We start from the raw sequence: 17,997 nt of genomic DNA, 5'->3' as shown, positions 1-17,997 counted from the left end.
TCTCACTAGGCCAATTAAGTGCTTTATAGCTAATGGGATCTGTCTTCACTGAGTTTCATATTACAACATTAACCAGATGTCTTCTAAATATCATGTTTCTCAAACCATCTGAAAAGTTTGCAATGAATAATATGAGCAATTTTATATTCTTTACCTATATTGCTAACAGGCCCAAGTCATTTGATTTAAGAGCATCATCACCAATTTTGCATTCTCTAGTGACTAGATCTAGCAATATAAAAGTGGCAAAAATTTTAAATGATGCATACTGAAATAAAAATGCAAAAATAATATTACATAAGTAAATTAACCAGGTAACATCAGCAGGCTCAAACATACAAAGAGTTCTATGCTTGGCCACAATGACAATAATTCCTATCTAAAGAAGGGTCTGCAAATCAGTATAACCCAGTAGAGCATTCATCTGATGGCAGCTACTATAAAGACCAGCAAGTGAACCTATCCACTACAGTTTACCATCTCAATATAAAAAGTCAACTCGGCTTGCAGAGTTTATCCTATGAACTGGCAATGAATCTATGTTGCCTTTTAATTCTGATTATGTCAGGACCACAGTATCTAAACAATGAGCTAACAAGAATATTGGATCTAGTGAGAGAAACTGGATTCAAATCCTGATTTTGTAACTGGACTTATTTTTGTCACTTGTGACGAAGCTAATCACATAATATCTGTGGGCCTAAGTTTTCACATCCATGAAACAAGGGAGTTGGACTTTGACTTTTCAAGATCTAAATATATGAACATTAAACTCTGTTCCTGCAGTATGAAGGACTGCTATGCTTTTTTCATTTCTTGCTTAAATTTCATGTGCTCTGTTGCTGGACAAAGGCTTTAGCCACTGACTCAGTGCAGCACTACAATATTTATGTCCTTAGGTGGGTAGAATACAATTTTATGGCTCATTTGTCTAAGTAGGCTTTCAGGAGTTGGTGATCCTTACGGAGAATTTTTCTCCTAGCAGAAGCAAGAGGAAGTCTGTGGAGAAATTTCACTTAAGATTATGGTTTCATGAAAACTGAGATATATTGAGAATACATAGGAACTGAATTAGCCATCACTGAGATAACTGCACAGGCTATTTCTCATGTCTAGAATGTCTTCTTCCTCAAGCTTTTATCATCTTTAAACCATACCCAAAAACTCCTCTTCTCTGTGAAACCTTTCCAGACAAAGCTGGCCAGTTTCCAAGTGCCGCAGACAACCCTGAAGCATTTGTGTATCACCATGTACTTGTAGTTGGTTATGAGCCCGTTGTTTCAATATGTAGTTTTACTGCTGACTGCCCTTGAGGAGCTATATATCTCCCCTCTTTCCTAATAAATCCCCACAATACCAAATTCACTGAGTAGGCACTTAATAAATGATTATTATCAAGCCATACCTGCAATTTATCATAAAGAATAGGATTCCTTCCTATAAAAATATGTGACTGGTAAGGTCACCAAAGAGGCAAGTAGCTTTGACTTTTTTATATTTTCTTCCCTGTACTTTTAAAAGAAAATAAAATTTAACTCTCGTTCACTTAGAAGAAGAACCAGCTATCTAGATAATAGGGACAAATTCAGCAATTGGGCTTGTAATGTGTAATCCTTCATTAAGAGGTAATTAAAAAAATATGCTCATATTCTGCTCTTCATTTCAGGATGTAATGAGAATCAAATTCATAGTTTCACAGGCTTAGACCTGGAAGTGATCACACCTGTTATAATCCAATCTCCACACTTTAGAGATGAGGAAAATCATTTAATAACTTTTCCTAGATCATACAGGTAGGAAGTGGCAAGGCTCAAACTCAACTCCAAATCTAATTCTTTTACCACTCCACCATGCTAAAGCCTTTTACGACCTGGCAGCATTCTTTCTTTTTTTTTTTTTTTTTCTGCTGAGGCAATTGGGGTTATGTGACTTGCCCAGGATCACACAGCTAGGAAGTGTTAAGTGTTTGAGATCTGATTTAAACTCAGGTCCTCTGACTTCAGAGCTGGTGCTTTATCTGCTGTACCACCTAGCTGCCCCCTGGCACCATTTTTTCTAGCCTTATTGTATGCTATTCTAACACATACTCTGCTTTTTAGGTTTGCCTATTGTCCCTGTTTTTCTTCTATAACCCAAAAGGAAGAAAAGATATACCTAAGTAGCTATAATAAATAAGGAAAAATATCCTAAATGCTATAAGAAATTTATACTTCAATAATTAAATAAAGAAAACATCAAGTATCACCTTGTCTTTTCAATGAAACCTTTCCAAACAAAAGCTCATGCTGTTCTCCATACTTTAAATATCCTTGCTATCCTATCTGTATTAAAATCTTCCTTACATCCTTGGAGATAAAACTCAAATACCATCTCTTTCATAAAGATCTAATCCTCTTGCCCCATTAGGAAAAAAAAAAAAAATGTTTCCCTCAGATTTGGAAGTTCACATTGTTTTTGTATCTTATCCTTTTATGCTCTATTCTGAAAATTCTGTATTAGAATTGATAACAAATTTAGTAAACTACATGACTATTTCATTCTTATATTTCAAACCTCAATATCAGTGGTTCTATACAGTGGGTGATTAATAATTGACTATTACATTGAAATGTTAAACCAAGTTTTTTAAGGAGAAAAATAAATAAACAGAGAGAGGAGAAGGGGGGAGAAGGAAAGAGAGAAAAAAAAAAGACAGAGAGAGGGAGAAAGAAGATGAATAAATATCTTGAGTCCTCTCCAAATCTAATTATTAATTCAATTAGTTTTTTGATGTAAAGTCATAAAGCAATTGTATTTAAAACTTCTTAAGTAGTATTTAAAATCAAATTTAAAATGGACTTTGAGCAAGTTTTCCCAAAAGCTTCTAATAAAATTTTTTTCTCTTGATGTATATTTGCTTTTAGGGTTCTCTTCCAGTGAATGGCTTAAGGCATTAAAGCAATTATTGAAGCATAGGCTTTTTCAAAATAAAAATACAAGTCTAGGCAAAACTTAACAAAACCAGCAACAAAGCTGTTTGATATTGGTATACTGAATGGTAATCTGAAAATGAAATGAGATTTAAATAAAGGTACTCAATATGGTAAAAGGGAAGAAAAAATTGCAGATCAGGATTTTGAAAAATCTATTTGATATACAAGGTGTTCCAAAAGTCTGGGTGCAGTTTTAATCTACTGAAAACAACTAAAGCTTAAAACTACACTCCCACTTTTGTACACCTATTATAATACAGATTTACCTGACGTCTCATCAGAAAACTGATAATGGAAATTGAATTTGCATTAGATTTCAATGATCCAAATTATTGCATTTGAAAATTCACATTTTAAAAATGCTACTAAGGTAACTCTTATTAAGTAAAATTATAAGGTGTTTTATCATTCAAATCTTATAGAATAATGAATAATTGCAAGGCTTCAGACTTTTAAAGTCATTTAACATTGTTAAAGAGATGATAGAAAAAATGGAAAATAATTCAGGATAACCTGCTAATGACATTAACTGAATTACTAAGAATTAAAGGTAGTTTTAGTAAATGGATTTCAGTAAACAGAGAGAGGGGAAGCTCGGTGGTACAGTGGGTGGAATACCAGTCCTGGAATCAGGAAGACTCATCTGCCTGAGTTCAAATCTGGCCTTAGACACTTACTAGCTTTGTGATTCTGAGCAAATTACTTAATAACTGTTTTTTTCTCAGTTTTTTCATGTGTCAAATAAGCTGGAGAAAGAAGTGGCAAACCACTCATTACTTTTCCCAAATGACAAGACTGAAAAACAATTAAACAATAACAATGAGATAAGATAGAGCATAAATTCAGAGGGCAATGGTAAAAAACATACAGAAGTCAAACCAATATCAATTTTTACACAAGCCTGTAGCCTATTGATTTACAAGATAATCAGAAATATTAAAAAGAGGTTGACCCAGCAGAGTATTTTTTCCCAACAGTTCTATGTTTAAATCTACAACAAAGACTGATTAAGGTAATTTGACATTTTAAACTTTATACAAAGTTGAAGTTGAGAAAGTAAAGAATAATTTCCCAAAGTACAAGAAACAATAAAATAAAGATTGATCAATACAGTCAGGGCAACTATTAGGCACATTTCTGTTAGAAGTACTGAATCCTCTTTTAATTCCATCAGGAGAAACATCTGTGAAAAGATAAACCTTCCCTCCTGCACAAATACACTTTCCTTCCTCAAAATACTGCCAACACTTTTCAGGCTAGTGTTTTGCTGAACTGAATTGTTTAAATATGCCTTTCAAAGCACTTAGTACATTTTATTTTATAAAATGTCCTTATTTGTGCACACAATTTATGTTCTCTACTAAACTATAAGCTCTTGGATGAGAGGAATGTATCTTTTTATAGTTCTACAACAATATAATATATACACACATATATATAGAGAGAGAGATTGAACTACATAGATAGAAGCATTTTAATAGTTAAAAACTCCATTTTGGGGGGCAGCTAGGTGGCGTAGTGGATAGAGCACAAGCCTTGAATTCAGGAGGACCAGAGTTCAAATGTGGTCTCAGACACTTAACACTTCCTAGCTGTGTGACCCTGGGCAAGTCACTTAACCCCAGCCTCAAAAAAAAAAAAAAAAAGTTAAAAAAAAAAAACTCCATTTTTAATAAAAATAAAATTTTAAAAAATGTTAATAAATTTCTGTTAAATCTGAGAAAATACTGCAAAAATGATATATATGCAGGATTTTGCAAGGGCTGTTTACAGTATAAAATTACACCAAGATCTTTCAGTATTTTTTCTAAAGTAAAATATTAGAACTTTTCTTAGGGTTAGAATAGTCTGAAGAGAACAAATTGAGAAAGAAATCTAACAATGGTAGCAGAATAGGAAATTTCAAGTATTGATAAATACCCCCTAGGCCAAAGTACCCTTCTCTGTCCAGCACTGCCCAATTAGTACTGTTTCCTCAAACAGAATATAAATTCATTGAGTTCCAGTACTATCCTTGCTTTATTTGTAACAACTGTATTTACCCCAATGTTGGCATATATTAAAATAGGCATTTTCCTTCATCTATCCATCTACTCATTCATTCATTCATTGCAAAAAAAAGCCCTAAAAAAAATAAATAAATAAAAAAAATAAAATCACATCAGAGAAGAAGCACTGTGAAAATTTGATTAATCTATTAGAAAGGGAAAGTCTATATGTGTGAACATTTATCTACCAAATGACAACAAAGGAAAATGGCTTGTTAAGTACAAGGATTTGTATGGAAGGTCAGGTTTGTATGAAAGGAAAGAAGGGAGGAGGGGAAGAGAGGGAAGAAAGAAAGGAAGGAAAGGAAAGGAGGAGGGAGGGAAAGAGCAAAGGAGGGAAGGAGTGAGGGAAAGGGGTAACAAAAGAAGAATTTAAAATTAAAGGCAAAAGTAATAAGTAATTATAAAAGGTAAAGTAAAAATTAACAGTAAAAAATAAAGTAAAAAGCATCACTATAAAAAGTAAAAGTTACACTGGGTATGTTATAATTACAAAACATACATGAATACTTTTTTCATTTGCCAAAAGTTTTACTTAATTATTTATGAAGGATCAGATAGGACCGATCCAAGTTTTGATAAATCAGTGACAATGATTACTAACTTAAGTGTATACACCCTTTGAAAGAGGACTTAGACCCAAGTACAAATATCCAAGTTCCCCCCAAAACTTTGATTAAAAAGAATAAAACATTAAGATAGTACTGTTGAGACATTTTAGGTTTTGAGAACTTAAAATTCTGAAAAACCTATAAGGCTTTTAAAAAAAGGCACTGAAGCTACTATCCACTATTTTGCAATTTGTATAATCAACTTAGAGCTAATGAATTTAACAGGTTTAAAGTGTCCTAAATGGTTCTCTCAACTTCAGCAAGGCCTGCCTTTGATGACAGAACTAAGTATATATCAGTTTTTAAATATATCTTATCATATGATGTGTATATCAAAGACTTTAAAAAAAAAAAAATCCATAGAGTAAGAGCGCTTGACCTGGGATCCACAGACCTTCAAGGGGCTCTATGGATAGATTTCAGGGGATCAGACAAAATTACATCATCATTTCAATAGTTGGTTTCCTTTATAATCATATGTGTTTTATTTTATGTTTAAAAAATTTATTCTGCGAGTGGTCTATGGGCTTCCCCAGAATGTCAAAGGCTTCTATTATACAAAAGAAGTTAGGAACCCCTCTCTTAGAACACAGAACAGGGGTTCTCAAACTACAGTCCACAGGCCAGATGCAGTGGGCTGAGGACGTTTATGTGGCCCACAGGGTTATGGCAAATGGGCTGAGGGGCAGAGACAGAGTGTGAGTTTTTGTTTTTACTATAGTCCGGCCCTCCAGCAGTCTGAGGGACATAGAATATCCTGTTGTGTATTTCAAGTACTTAACACTAATAGATCTTCTCTTACAAAACTGAATTTGCTGGAGAGAAATTATCCAGGACTATTATCACCATATCATTCAATAAGTAAGCAAGCAAAAAAAAAAAAAAAAAAAAAAAAAAAAATAGACTTCCTGATATCATCCATCTTACCTCTCAGCACAGATTTTAAGTTCAGTTTGGCTTGTCGATGCAAGTCTTCCACACAGGGTGGCCTCGTGGTGGGTAGGAAGACATTTTCCTGCTGGTGCCATGGTGCTGTGTAATGAACCGTCCATCTACTCTCTTCATCTAAATTGGAGACAGCTGTAAAGAGAAAAATATAATATTAAGTGAAACAATGCCTATTCCATGACAGCTACATCAAGATGGGGAAAGGTAGCATGAATTAGGAAAATAAAAAGATAATTATGGAGGAACAAATTTTGACATTTAATCTTATAAATATTGTAGTATTTTTAGTATAGTAACAGGTTGCAAAGGAAAAAACTTCAGTGTTATCTATCATTCATTACACTAATGACATAATTATACTTTTCAGTTGACTTTCCCCCCAGAATTCAATATTCCTTTTCCATGAAAAAATTATAATATGGCTGATCAAACAGATAGAAAATACTTGTTCTCATCACCTAGTCTAATACTTATGCTAGAGCATTTCATGATCATTTTATTCAAAGTTTTTGAAATCCCATGTAGAAAAACAAACACCAAGTAAGGTTGAAAAAAAAAGTAGTGTTCCTTTCCAAAACAATGCTTAAAAACATTGTAATGATAAAAATTGTTACAATTTGTTTGAACAAGATAAGATAATAATATTTAATAGCCTTAAAGAGTACTCTTGAAATGTATTTTTTAAAGAAAGCATTAATGGAATTCTTTATTTCCATAAATTTTGGTTATTTGCAAAGATCACAAGTGAACACTAGATAATTTATCATATGAAATTTCAGTGGTTAACTAATCTAACATATACTTGACTTCTGAAGCCCCTTAGAACATTCTGACAAATGGTTCTTGGTTTCAACAGGGAAGCATTTTAATCTTTTCATATCTTTACTGCCAAGGTTTCCTTCCATCAGGTCTTTTAGCCTCTCTCCATAAAACCTAAATTGAGATGGGAGGCAACAAGAGAGTACAACAAATATCCAACTAGCAAGTACTTATCCATGACTAACCTGACAGGAATAGGAGGGGGTCATAAGGAAAGGATACTAATATAAAATGAAGTTTCTGTTTTGGAGAAACTCAGTTGGAAGAATGATTCTAATTGAGATGAAAGAATAGCAGAGAAAGAACTGTGCAGTCTAAGAAGCTGAGTCCAACCTTCTCTGATTATGTAGCACTAAATATAGTTTTTACAGGTTTAACTTTTGCAACTTTAGTAGATCATAAAATAGACTGAGCAAGTGCAAATTGTTGGCAGAAAACCAAAATGAACAGGCCAATGAGTCAAGAAGTGAACTATAGGTGTTGATTATATTTCAATTCTTCAAGGGGCCATGATTTCATCAGTGTAAGTACTCTCTGATGCAGACTGGAACTTTTTATGAATCCTTTGATTGAAAAATTCATCATTCTGCTGGTGAGCCATTTGGAATTTAGCTCACATTTCTATATCTCCTTAAGTTTTAAAAATTATTCAAGGACTTTAGTAATCGAGGCAAAATTTGAATCCTACTTTTCAGACAATTCAATTCAGGAAGCACCACTTATAGGCAAAGCACAGTGCTGGATCCATGCCAGGGGATATCAAGGCAAAAAAGAATAACCCAGAACCTCAAGAGATTTGTATAATTAAATAGAAGGTAATTTTTGAGGAGGCAAAAAACACATAAAAAGAGAAAGAGAAAGATAAAAAAAAAAAAAGGGCATCAAAACTGAGGCCTGAAGGATTCTATGAGAGGAAGAAGTGAGAAGGGACTTAGTACCAAGTATGGTAATGGTCAGTGGCTCTGACACTACAGATGAAAGCACCAGTTGGAGGCATAGTTAGTATTAGACACACACTCAAGATCCAAGGCTCTTTATAGCACAGCTGCCTCTTTGCTACTAAATACTAATTCAGTAATCTGAACTCCATTTTTTCTATTGTGCCATAAACCTTCCATCCTAGTCTTAATCCATTAATCATACTACAGGTATTAATTAAATACTGTTATGTGTCAAGGGCTAGGGATACAAAGAAAGAAATAAACTGTCCTTGCCCTAAAGAAACTAAATTCTAAAGGAATGGAAGGAAAAGAAAACATGAATGAATGAATAGATGGATGGATGGATGGATGGATGGATGGATGAATGAATGAACAAATATCCACACAATATAAACAGGTATCACATATATAAAGATATATGTATAAACCCATCTATAGAAAAATTAAACCTTTGTGTTAAATGTTTATACAGGATCAAATATCTGGAAGGGACTTTGAATTATGTGGTTCAAACCCTTCATGTGTCAAAACTCTGGGAATGAGAGAGACAAAGACAGAGAAGAGAAGAGAAGAGAAAAGAGGGAGGGAAGGAGAGAGGAAGACAGGGAGGGAAGGAAGAGAAGGTGTGTGTGTGTGTGTTCTCCTACCCTCAAGATTAGAATACTTTGGCCTAGAAAGGTTAAGTGATTTGGTCAGTCCCTTGGATAGCAGAAATGAACTTAAATTCAGTGCTTTGAGTCCAAAATCAGCCTTCTTAAAGTTATCTTTGCCTGCCTTCTTTTTCCTTTTTTCTGATCTAATCCCTTGTTGATCAGGTTATATACTCACATCAATAAATGTGTCTAAGACTAATCAGAATTCTGATTTTTTTTTTTGTATCAAAGCACTTAATTTAGTGCCACAGATCCCGATCCTACCTCCAAATTACAGGATAATGTTTGCAAAATGCTTTGTAAATTTAAAATTTTAAAATCTCAACTCTGCTTTCATCATTATTGTTACTGCCATTACAACTAATGGCCAATGGTGATAATGTTACTAAAAACCACTGAGTTCATTGTAACAAATTATTTTATTTCCCCATTAAGAAAATGTTGAATGACACAGAGTATTTATTTATTATAGCCGATTATTTCCAAGGAATAACATTCAGATTTCTAACTCTTTATATTCTATATTACTACAAAAGGAAAAAAAAGGAAAACATTTATCAGTTGGCTCACTATGATTGTCTCACCACCTAGAATCTTACTATCTGTACTTCCCCTTTCAGTATAGATTCTGCTCTTGTAGAACAGTTGAGTAAACATTATGGGTGGGTGGGGGAAATACCATCCTCAGATGCTATTTTTTTGTTGCTATTAAAATAATACATAGACTTGAACTAAACAGCATAAACAACTGACACCACTAAAGAAGAAAGAAACAACCAAAGCAAAAGAAAACATTCTAAATGCTTAGTTCTTTTTTTCCAAGTAGATAAAAAAGTTTCTGTATAGAAATTGTTCCTTCAGTGACATTTCAACAAAACTGTACTGCTCTGGTTCTCAACTTTAAAATTATTTTTCTTCAATTTAGATAGAATTTGGTAGGTAGCAAGGTTCTTCTGTATTTAAACAAGTACACAGCTGGGACCTTCCTGAGGAAACTTTACAGGATTATCTCCACATTAAACATGGGACAAATAATTCAAAGACTTCCTTATTACACTGCCATTTAAAAAAAAAAAAAAAATATATATATATATATATATATAAATATATATATACATAGAGTCTAATATTGATAGATGATACAAAGCAAACAAACACATTTCTTTTCCTCTTTCAATAGCTTTACAGAGGAACAAAGAAAGTCGCACAATTTGACTCCCATTTTTAAAATAGAAAGCTAAAAATAAAAATGTTCTCCTTGTATTAAATAATGAAAAGGCTGAACTATAATAAAGGCTTATTTGCAAATAACATACAGTTAAATAGTACTCCTACAAACATTATTTCATTGATTCTTTCAAAACCCAGTCTGTACAGAAAGCGATTTAATCTTATGGTAATTATACATTTCCACCATTTCTTTTCATTCCATCACTCAAAGAGTGAAAAGTAAATAAGAAACACACAGTAGGGGGTATAAGTGGGTTGGGGTGTCTATAGAAGGGAATGGGAGGAAAGAAAGACAAAAGAGCTACTTACTCTTCTTCTTAAAAAGTTTAATTAAAGACTTGATCTTTGTGTTAATGAATATGACCATTTCCAAGGTGCTTATATGAAGTTCTGTAGTAGTTTATGTCCCATAAGAAGTCAGATGCAGCAGCAAACACAAAGTCAAGATTCAGTCTAAATTGCCTCAACTTCTGTTCTTAACTTTCCTCCCCTCCTGTATCCACAAATGTAGGCATCTGCTAGGGCGATGTAACTTGGAGGCTGGGCTGACTATCCCGGTAGTTACAAACCATTAACAATCCTTGAACCTGAAAAGCTTATTCTGAAACCTAATCCTCAAGGCTGAGAGCAACCAGTTACAACATGTGGGGGGAAAACCAAGAAGCCAATCACTATTCTTATTTGCATGAAATCCACATCAGATTTTCTGCCTCAGGGCTCATTCATTCAGTTTTCTCTCTAACAAATCAATAGAGGTTTCTCCCCTTTCTAGTCCATAGAGCTATGCAGATTTCACTCTATTAAAAAAAAAAAAAAAGGCAAAAACAAATGCATTTTCCATTTTCCCCTAGGCCACTGGTAGCTTCCAGGTCCTTTGTAGCTCAGTCCACAGGTCTGTAAGCAATCACATGTTGATTCTTTGTCCCTCTCCTGCTAAGTCAGACTACATGGAACTGACTTCCAACCCCAACTTGCAGCTATTATTTCCCCAACTCTGCTTCCCTCTACCCCACCCCCACCTCCAACATAGGAACCATTTACAGGCAGTAAAGATTTTACAATAGAATCTCCATGGAGCTGCAAATGATGACTCTACTGCATTCTCCCGCAAATTAGAATGCCCTTGTTTTCTCATCCTTTTTTTTGCTCAGTTTCTGCCAAAGATCCTGTAGCAGCATCTTAACAGCTCTGCCAAAGTGTGATTCTCATTTGCATGTTCCTTCTACCATCCCAGAAAGTCCCTGCTCCTCTCTTAACCAAGAAAATCAATTGCCTGCAAGCCAATTAATTTAATCTTTAGACTTAATTACCTAAATTAGTTCTTTCCTAAAGTAATGTGTAATACAAACCATGTTTTTTCAGGAGTGAAGGGTTCTAGTAATCAAAGGATCAAAAGATTTACAAAGACATCTCATCTAAGATCACATAAATAGTAAAGAACAAATCCAACATTCAAATTCTAGTTCTCAGATTCAAATTCAACGTTCTTTTGACCAATCAAGCTTCTTCCCCATTAAGAAAAACTGAAAATCTTTTAGTGCATAATTATTATACAATAGTTGGTTGTTCTTCTTCCTGCTTGAAGAGGACCAACAACTTGGGGTAAATGTACAATGTGTCTGACTGTACCTGATCCCATCAAAGTAAGCTCAGAAGGTTCTACCACAGGTGAAAAATAAATAGTCCATATGAACATTTAGAGAAGAGATATCTCTAAATTTTCACATCTAGGTTTTTTTGAGCTATCGTAATTCTGATTCCAAAGTATTTTTATATTGCTTCTTCTGATCTCCATGTGAGATCTGCTTGTGTGAGTTCTCTTTAAAATAGTCTTTCAGGCAAACATATGTATTATGCTTGATGGCATATATACAACATCATTCAAAGAGAGACAGAAATGGGAATTCATGAAAAATAGAGGTACTATGAGAGAAAGCAGAACAATGAGCAAATGAGCATGAACCAGAGAATAATATTCTAAAGTAAAATAAATAGAAAGAAAGGTGAGGAAAAGAAAAATAAATCAATCTGGGTATACGATGAAGAATATTAATGCAGCATAAAGAAAGCTGGTTTTGAATTCATAATACCTAGGGTCAAGTCTAAGCCTTTGACATATACTGGCTGTAAGACCCTAAGAAAGTTCCTGACTTCCTTTAAGTTCCAAATAAAAATCACACATTTTACTAGAAGCCTTCTCTCTTTTAAATATTTTATATTTATCCTGTATATAGTTTGCTTTGTATATATTTGCTTACAAGTTGTCTCCCCCATTAGATTGTAAGGTCATGTAGACAGAAACTGTCCTTTGTCTCTTTTGTATCCCTAGCTCTTAGTACAATGACTAGCACATAGTAGGTGCTTAATAAATATTTGTTGATTGATTAATACCCCTGTACAAACATTGGTCTGACATTTGACTAGAAAAGATGAAGGACTTCTAAAATTATGTTTTTTTTCTATTTCCAAGAGAAGTTTTTGAAATAAAACTCAGTGAAAGCCTTAATTTATATTGGTATAAATCAAGCTCAGTGCTGCATGAAAAAAAAAAAAAAAATGTAATAAGCCACTAATTCAAAACATTTCCTTTATAAGAAAAAGTCCCATTACTGAAAGACTGAAACTTATATAAGTGTCTTTCCTTCAGGGCAAGATTTGGAATGCACTGTCCATTCCCTCTCTCCCTCAAACTGAAAACAAAAAGAAAAAAGCCCAACAACATATTTTTCCTTTTAGTTTTTTTTTTCTTAAAGATAAAAGAGAAAATCATAGCTCTACACAGCTATGACCTCATGGTCTATTCGCCTATATAAATACTGTTTTATTTAGAAGTAATTGCATTTGCTAAAGCCAAGATAGAAATGTTGAAAATTCTGTCAAGTTATATGAATGAAAACTGTCATCATGTCATAGATGAAATTTAGAACTTGAAGGAAATCTTAGTCTTTATCTAGTTCAACCCTCGCAATCTACAAATGATGACAAAGAGAATTTTAATATGAGGCCTTTAGACTTCAAATCTGTAGAACATCTTCAGATGTCACCAGACTCCATTTCAATAGAGGAAAGTCCAGCACTATAGAAGCATCCATAGCACACTGATTTTGTGATAAACTTAATCCATACAGAAATTTAGTAGAAAAGATCAAATGTTTTTCTAGAAAACAAACTTTGAATTTTTGGGGGGAAGAGGGAAAGAACATATTTTCAATATAACTCATTCCTCAACCATTTGTAAACCTTTTGATATTAAAGAACAAATGCCTTCTAAGTTACCTTGCAAAGCAAAATTCTGTAAAATGAACCCCACTTTCTGTAAAGGGCTAGAACTGAGCAGATCCACTTGGATAACCGAGCCCGTGAGGCTAATTACCAATTGGACAATTCTCTATTAATATGTTTGGAGGATGAACCTACTCATCTCTGCTGGCTAGATCGGTGGGTGTGGACAAAGAAGGGGAAGTGATATCAATAGGTGGAGTAGGAAGAGGAGGGTCATTCTTCTGGAGGTGGAGAGAGAGGAAGAAGGTGTGGAGATTGCTAGATCTAATCCCCAGACCTCAAATGCAAAAGACCAAGAATAAAGACTTTTGCTTATCCTGACTCAGGCAGATTCTAAGATATCCAGGCTCCTAATAACTTTCCAAATGGTTTTCATTTATAGAGGGATTTCCTTAAGTTGTGAAAATGAAAAATTAGGACTGGAGAAAAGATCCCTTTCCACAGAGCTCAATCAAGTAAATAAACTCTCCTTCCTTGAAAATGTTATCCTATGAACAATGGGTCAGTTCTCTTATATAAAGGATCATTGTAATAGGAATAAAATCCCCAAATAGAAAGCTAGTGAAGATGTTCAGTCAACAAGCAATTATTAACTACTTACTATATACTAAACAATGGAAATACAAACCCATGCAAAATGAAAGATAATCCCTGGCCTCAAGCAGTTTATTACATTCCAATGGAGGTAGGGAGCTGCAAAGTTTGTGATAATACTCAAACAGGGCATGGTGAATGAAAGAAAGAATAAAACTTAAATTACTTTACTATTAAATCTAAGACTCTGGACAACAGAGACCAAAATCATCACTCCATTTATCAGTGGGGTAAAATGAGTGAATAAAATTAAATGACCTGAATGGCCTCTTTTACATACTAAATCTTGAGTTTATGATGCTGTGATCAAGTCTTCAACTTGAAATTCTATATACAAAACTGCACATGCTCGTTATATAACAACACACATTCCAGAATTGGGAAGATCAGAATAAGTTTAGCTCCACTCCCAAAATGACAAGCAAATGTATAGGCAGTTCAGATAACATGGAGGTCTTTGTTCCCTACCATGTGGGTGGGAAGTAGCTTCTTTTTGAGTTGTAGGCTCTTGGGAGCCTACAACTTTTTTTCTTTTTGAAGTAAATACTTCTGTGTAAAATTTAATTTGACTAATTAAACCACTAATTAAATGGCTAATGAAACTGGAGGGTATGGTATCTATATTCTCTACAAGTGAAGGAACATAATCGATAGGAACTGGAGGTAATGGCAGGGAGTCAAACCCTCCAGATTCCCTAACAAGTACCAGAGAACCCTAACAGGAGTGTTGTGGCATTGGTGGAAAATGGTAAAATCTAAAATACCTGGCCTTCAGGCAGTAGAAGTCAAAGTAATTTTTGTAACTTTCTCAACAGTATCATCCTTGTTATATCCTCCCACCCTATCTATCCCACCATCAATAGAAATTAAGGCCCTTGAGGACAGTGTCTGTATTTATTTTTTTCTTCATATACTTAATGACTTGCGTGTACTATGTGCCCAATGAATTTTCTTTAAATTTGGTATTGAATTGAGTTCTGTTATCTCATGGAAGGCCAATAGTAGAAAAATCTATTGGAAGTTTTGTCCTAAACATTTCTTTCCATTTTTTCCTCTCTCACTCTCACTCATATTCCTGCTTGAGAATGTAAGATCCACTAGGAAGTGATTTTCATTTTTCAATTAGGTTTTTTAAAAATGACATTCACCTTATTTTGACATTTTATCTTTCAAAATTTCTAATTTCACACTTTAAAAAGTTTGGTGATTTGATTAATGTCCTTTCTAAATCATCTTTAGATTTGTTTCAATGCATCATGAGGTAAAGGGGGAAATAACACTAAACTAGGTATCACTAAGTTTGTTTTGTACATGCTAGCACTGTCACTTCTTAACTACATTACTTAGGAAAAGTTATATAACTTCTCTGAGTCTCTGTTTCTTTAAAGAATGGGGATGCCATTTCTATTAAAAGGGAATAATTTGTTACTAATAGTTATTGGGGCATCAATGAAATAACCAAGTAAAACCCCTTTAAAGTCCTTATTCATATGTAACATATAATTTTGTCAACAATATTCTGTTTTGAGCACTCCATCCTGAGTAACTAAGGGCAGACAGAAGAAGAAATATTCTCAGATAATAAATGACATGTATACTCCTTTTTAAATTAAGGGACAAATTTTCAAAAAGCAATTCATAGGGGCAGCTAGGTGGTGCAGTGGATAGAGCACCAGCCCTGAATTCCGGAGGACCGGAGTTCAAATCTGGTCTCAAACACTTAACACTTCCTAGCTGTGTGACCTTGGGCAAGTCACTTAACCCCAGCCTGGGGGGGGGGGGGGGGAGAGACAAAGCAAAAAGCAATTCATGTTGCTTTAAATATCAAATATTTCTCTTAGGAAATTTGACATCATAATTATGATCTCTTTGAAATAAGAGCTGCCATTTCTAACACTCTTTAGACTTTGTAAAATGTTGTACGTACATTATCTCAGTCTAGCCTCAAAACAACCCTTTTAAGTAAGTACTATTGGTATTATGATTCCCATTTCCTATGTAGGGAAACTGAGGCTTGGGAAGGTTAAGTGTCCATGGTGACAAAGCTAGTGAATGTTAAAGGTAGAATTCAAACCCAGGTCTATGTGATTCTACGCCCAGCATTCTATCCATTAAATCATGCTAACAGTTTGTATTTGGCTTCATAAAATCTATGGTTTTATACATATATATATATATATATATATATATATATTTATTTATTTATTTATACACACACACATATATATACATACATATATTCATAAAATATATGATTATATATGGTTATATATATGAACAGAATTTTCACCTTCTCCAATGCTCTCATTTAAAATATGAGCAAAGTGAATCCCTGGAAGGTTAAATGACTTATCCAAGATTAAATAGCTAGTAAGTTAGCAAAGAATGTGATTTAAACCTAACTCCTTTGACTTCAAAGTTAGTGTTATTTCCTTTCTAGCTATGATATAAAAATCCCTTTAATATTAAAGAAAAATGGCATGTTACCTCATTTTTACTGATAGAAATTACTGAGAAATTCTGCAACATGTTGCATTAAGAATCATTTTAATTGCTTTGAGTTTATTCTAAACTTTTGCCAGATCCTTTCTGTAAATCTTCAATGCTTCAAGTCAGTTATTCAATCAGTATTTATTATATACCTATTAATGTAGAGAAATAACTTAAACAAGGCCATGAAGTCTCCATTGTCAGGAATGATGTAGAGTCCATCCTGTTCCCACTGTCATACATAGAGACAGGCAGAACTCTTGAGACTTGTCTTGTTAGAATATCTAAAAGCATACTCAACTACTCACTCCCAATTCCTTAAATTTTACTCTTATTTTCCTACTCCTCTTCCCTCTGACCTTAAAAAGTCCACTTCACTGATGACCCATTGCTCAAACAATTTTTTTTTTTAAATTTTGTCCATGAGCCTCTTCACATCAATAAAGGGCCTTGTGACTATGATAACACCTAATGTGAATACTTCACTTTTTGAACCACTCTCCCACAGCCTGGTACTTCTTTACAGTATCATGTGCCAAATACCATGCTAGGGATACAAAGAAAGGCAAAAGACTTAAGGAGTTGACATTATTCCTCAGTAATACAGAAAAGGCTAAGTTGAGAGAAAAAATTTATGGGTTTACAGTCCCCTTATAAGTGATTTTTGCCCTGCTTGGACCCAGTATTCCAGACCTTGATGCATTCTAATCTTTTTTCATATCCTAAATTTCTAAAGCCCTTGAATGTGCATATTTTGCCAGATGTTTTCATTTTTTTAATTAATTTATTCTCCTTTCATTGTATGAGATCTGACTCCTGGCTTCAATTCTATTACAATTAAAAATAAATTATATAACAATGCACTTCACTGTGTTGCATCTATAACTTATGTGGTCTCTTTCCATATATTCTTAAATACCACTGCTTAAGCCTACAGAAAGGTAGCCTATCATATTTATTCAGTAAGGAATGAAATACTTAATGACAGGAAATGTTGTCTTGAGACACTAGTCTGATGGTCTTGACAAACTGGTGCTTATATGGAATATTAGACCATTCAGCTTAAATATCTACACTGTTTCTCACTCCTAAATTGCTACTGTAGGAGTGCTTAACCCTTTTTTGTTATAGACTCCTTTTAGCAGTATGATGAAGTCCTTTGAATCCTTTCTCAGAATATTTAAAATATTTGAAGGAAATGTTAATTTTTATTTTGAGATTAGTGAAAATGATGTAATTTTTTTCCATCCAAATTCATGAACCCCCTGAACTCCGTGGTGCTGGTAGATCCCAAATTAAGAACCCCTGAACTAAAGGATAAAATATTATCCAGAATATCACATTAAGAAATCTGTAATATGCCCATTAGTCTTTCTTGACTCTTCTTAGTTATGGACTCCTGAGTCCAT

The 17,997-nt window shown here is 33.9% G+C and overlaps 1 protein-coding gene across 10 annotated transcripts in view; it reads right to left on the bottom strand.

Moving 5' to 3' along the window:
• NHSL1 (NHS like 1) overlaps nucleotides 1-17,997 on the bottom strand; it is a 345,331-nt gene that overhangs the window by 53,506 nt on the left and 273,828 nt on the right. For 9 of the 10 annotated variants that reach the window (XM_074309691.1, XM_074309696.1, XM_074309692.1 and 6 more), the window contains one exon: nucleotides 6,559-6,711. In XM_074309691.1, the coding sequence (XP_074165792.1) occupies nucleotides 6,559-6,711 (153 nt within the window). Of the gene's footprint in view, nucleotides 1-6,558; nucleotides 6,712-10,531; nucleotides 10,906-17,997 lie in introns of those variants that run through there. The other variant, XM_074309701.1, reaches the window with a different exon arrangement.

The sequence above is a fragment of the Sminthopsis crassicaudata genome, chromosome 4, assembly GCF_048593235.1.
Source record: "Sminthopsis crassicaudata isolate SCR6 chromosome 4, ASM4859323v1, whole genome shotgun sequence".
In the NCBI taxonomy this organism is placed as follows: domain Eukaryota; kingdom Metazoa; phylum Chordata; class Mammalia; order Dasyuromorphia; family Dasyuridae; genus Sminthopsis; species Sminthopsis crassicaudata.
The sequence above is the reverse complement of the archived record's forward strand: the minus strand, read 5'-3'. Positions and strand labels throughout refer to the sequence as shown.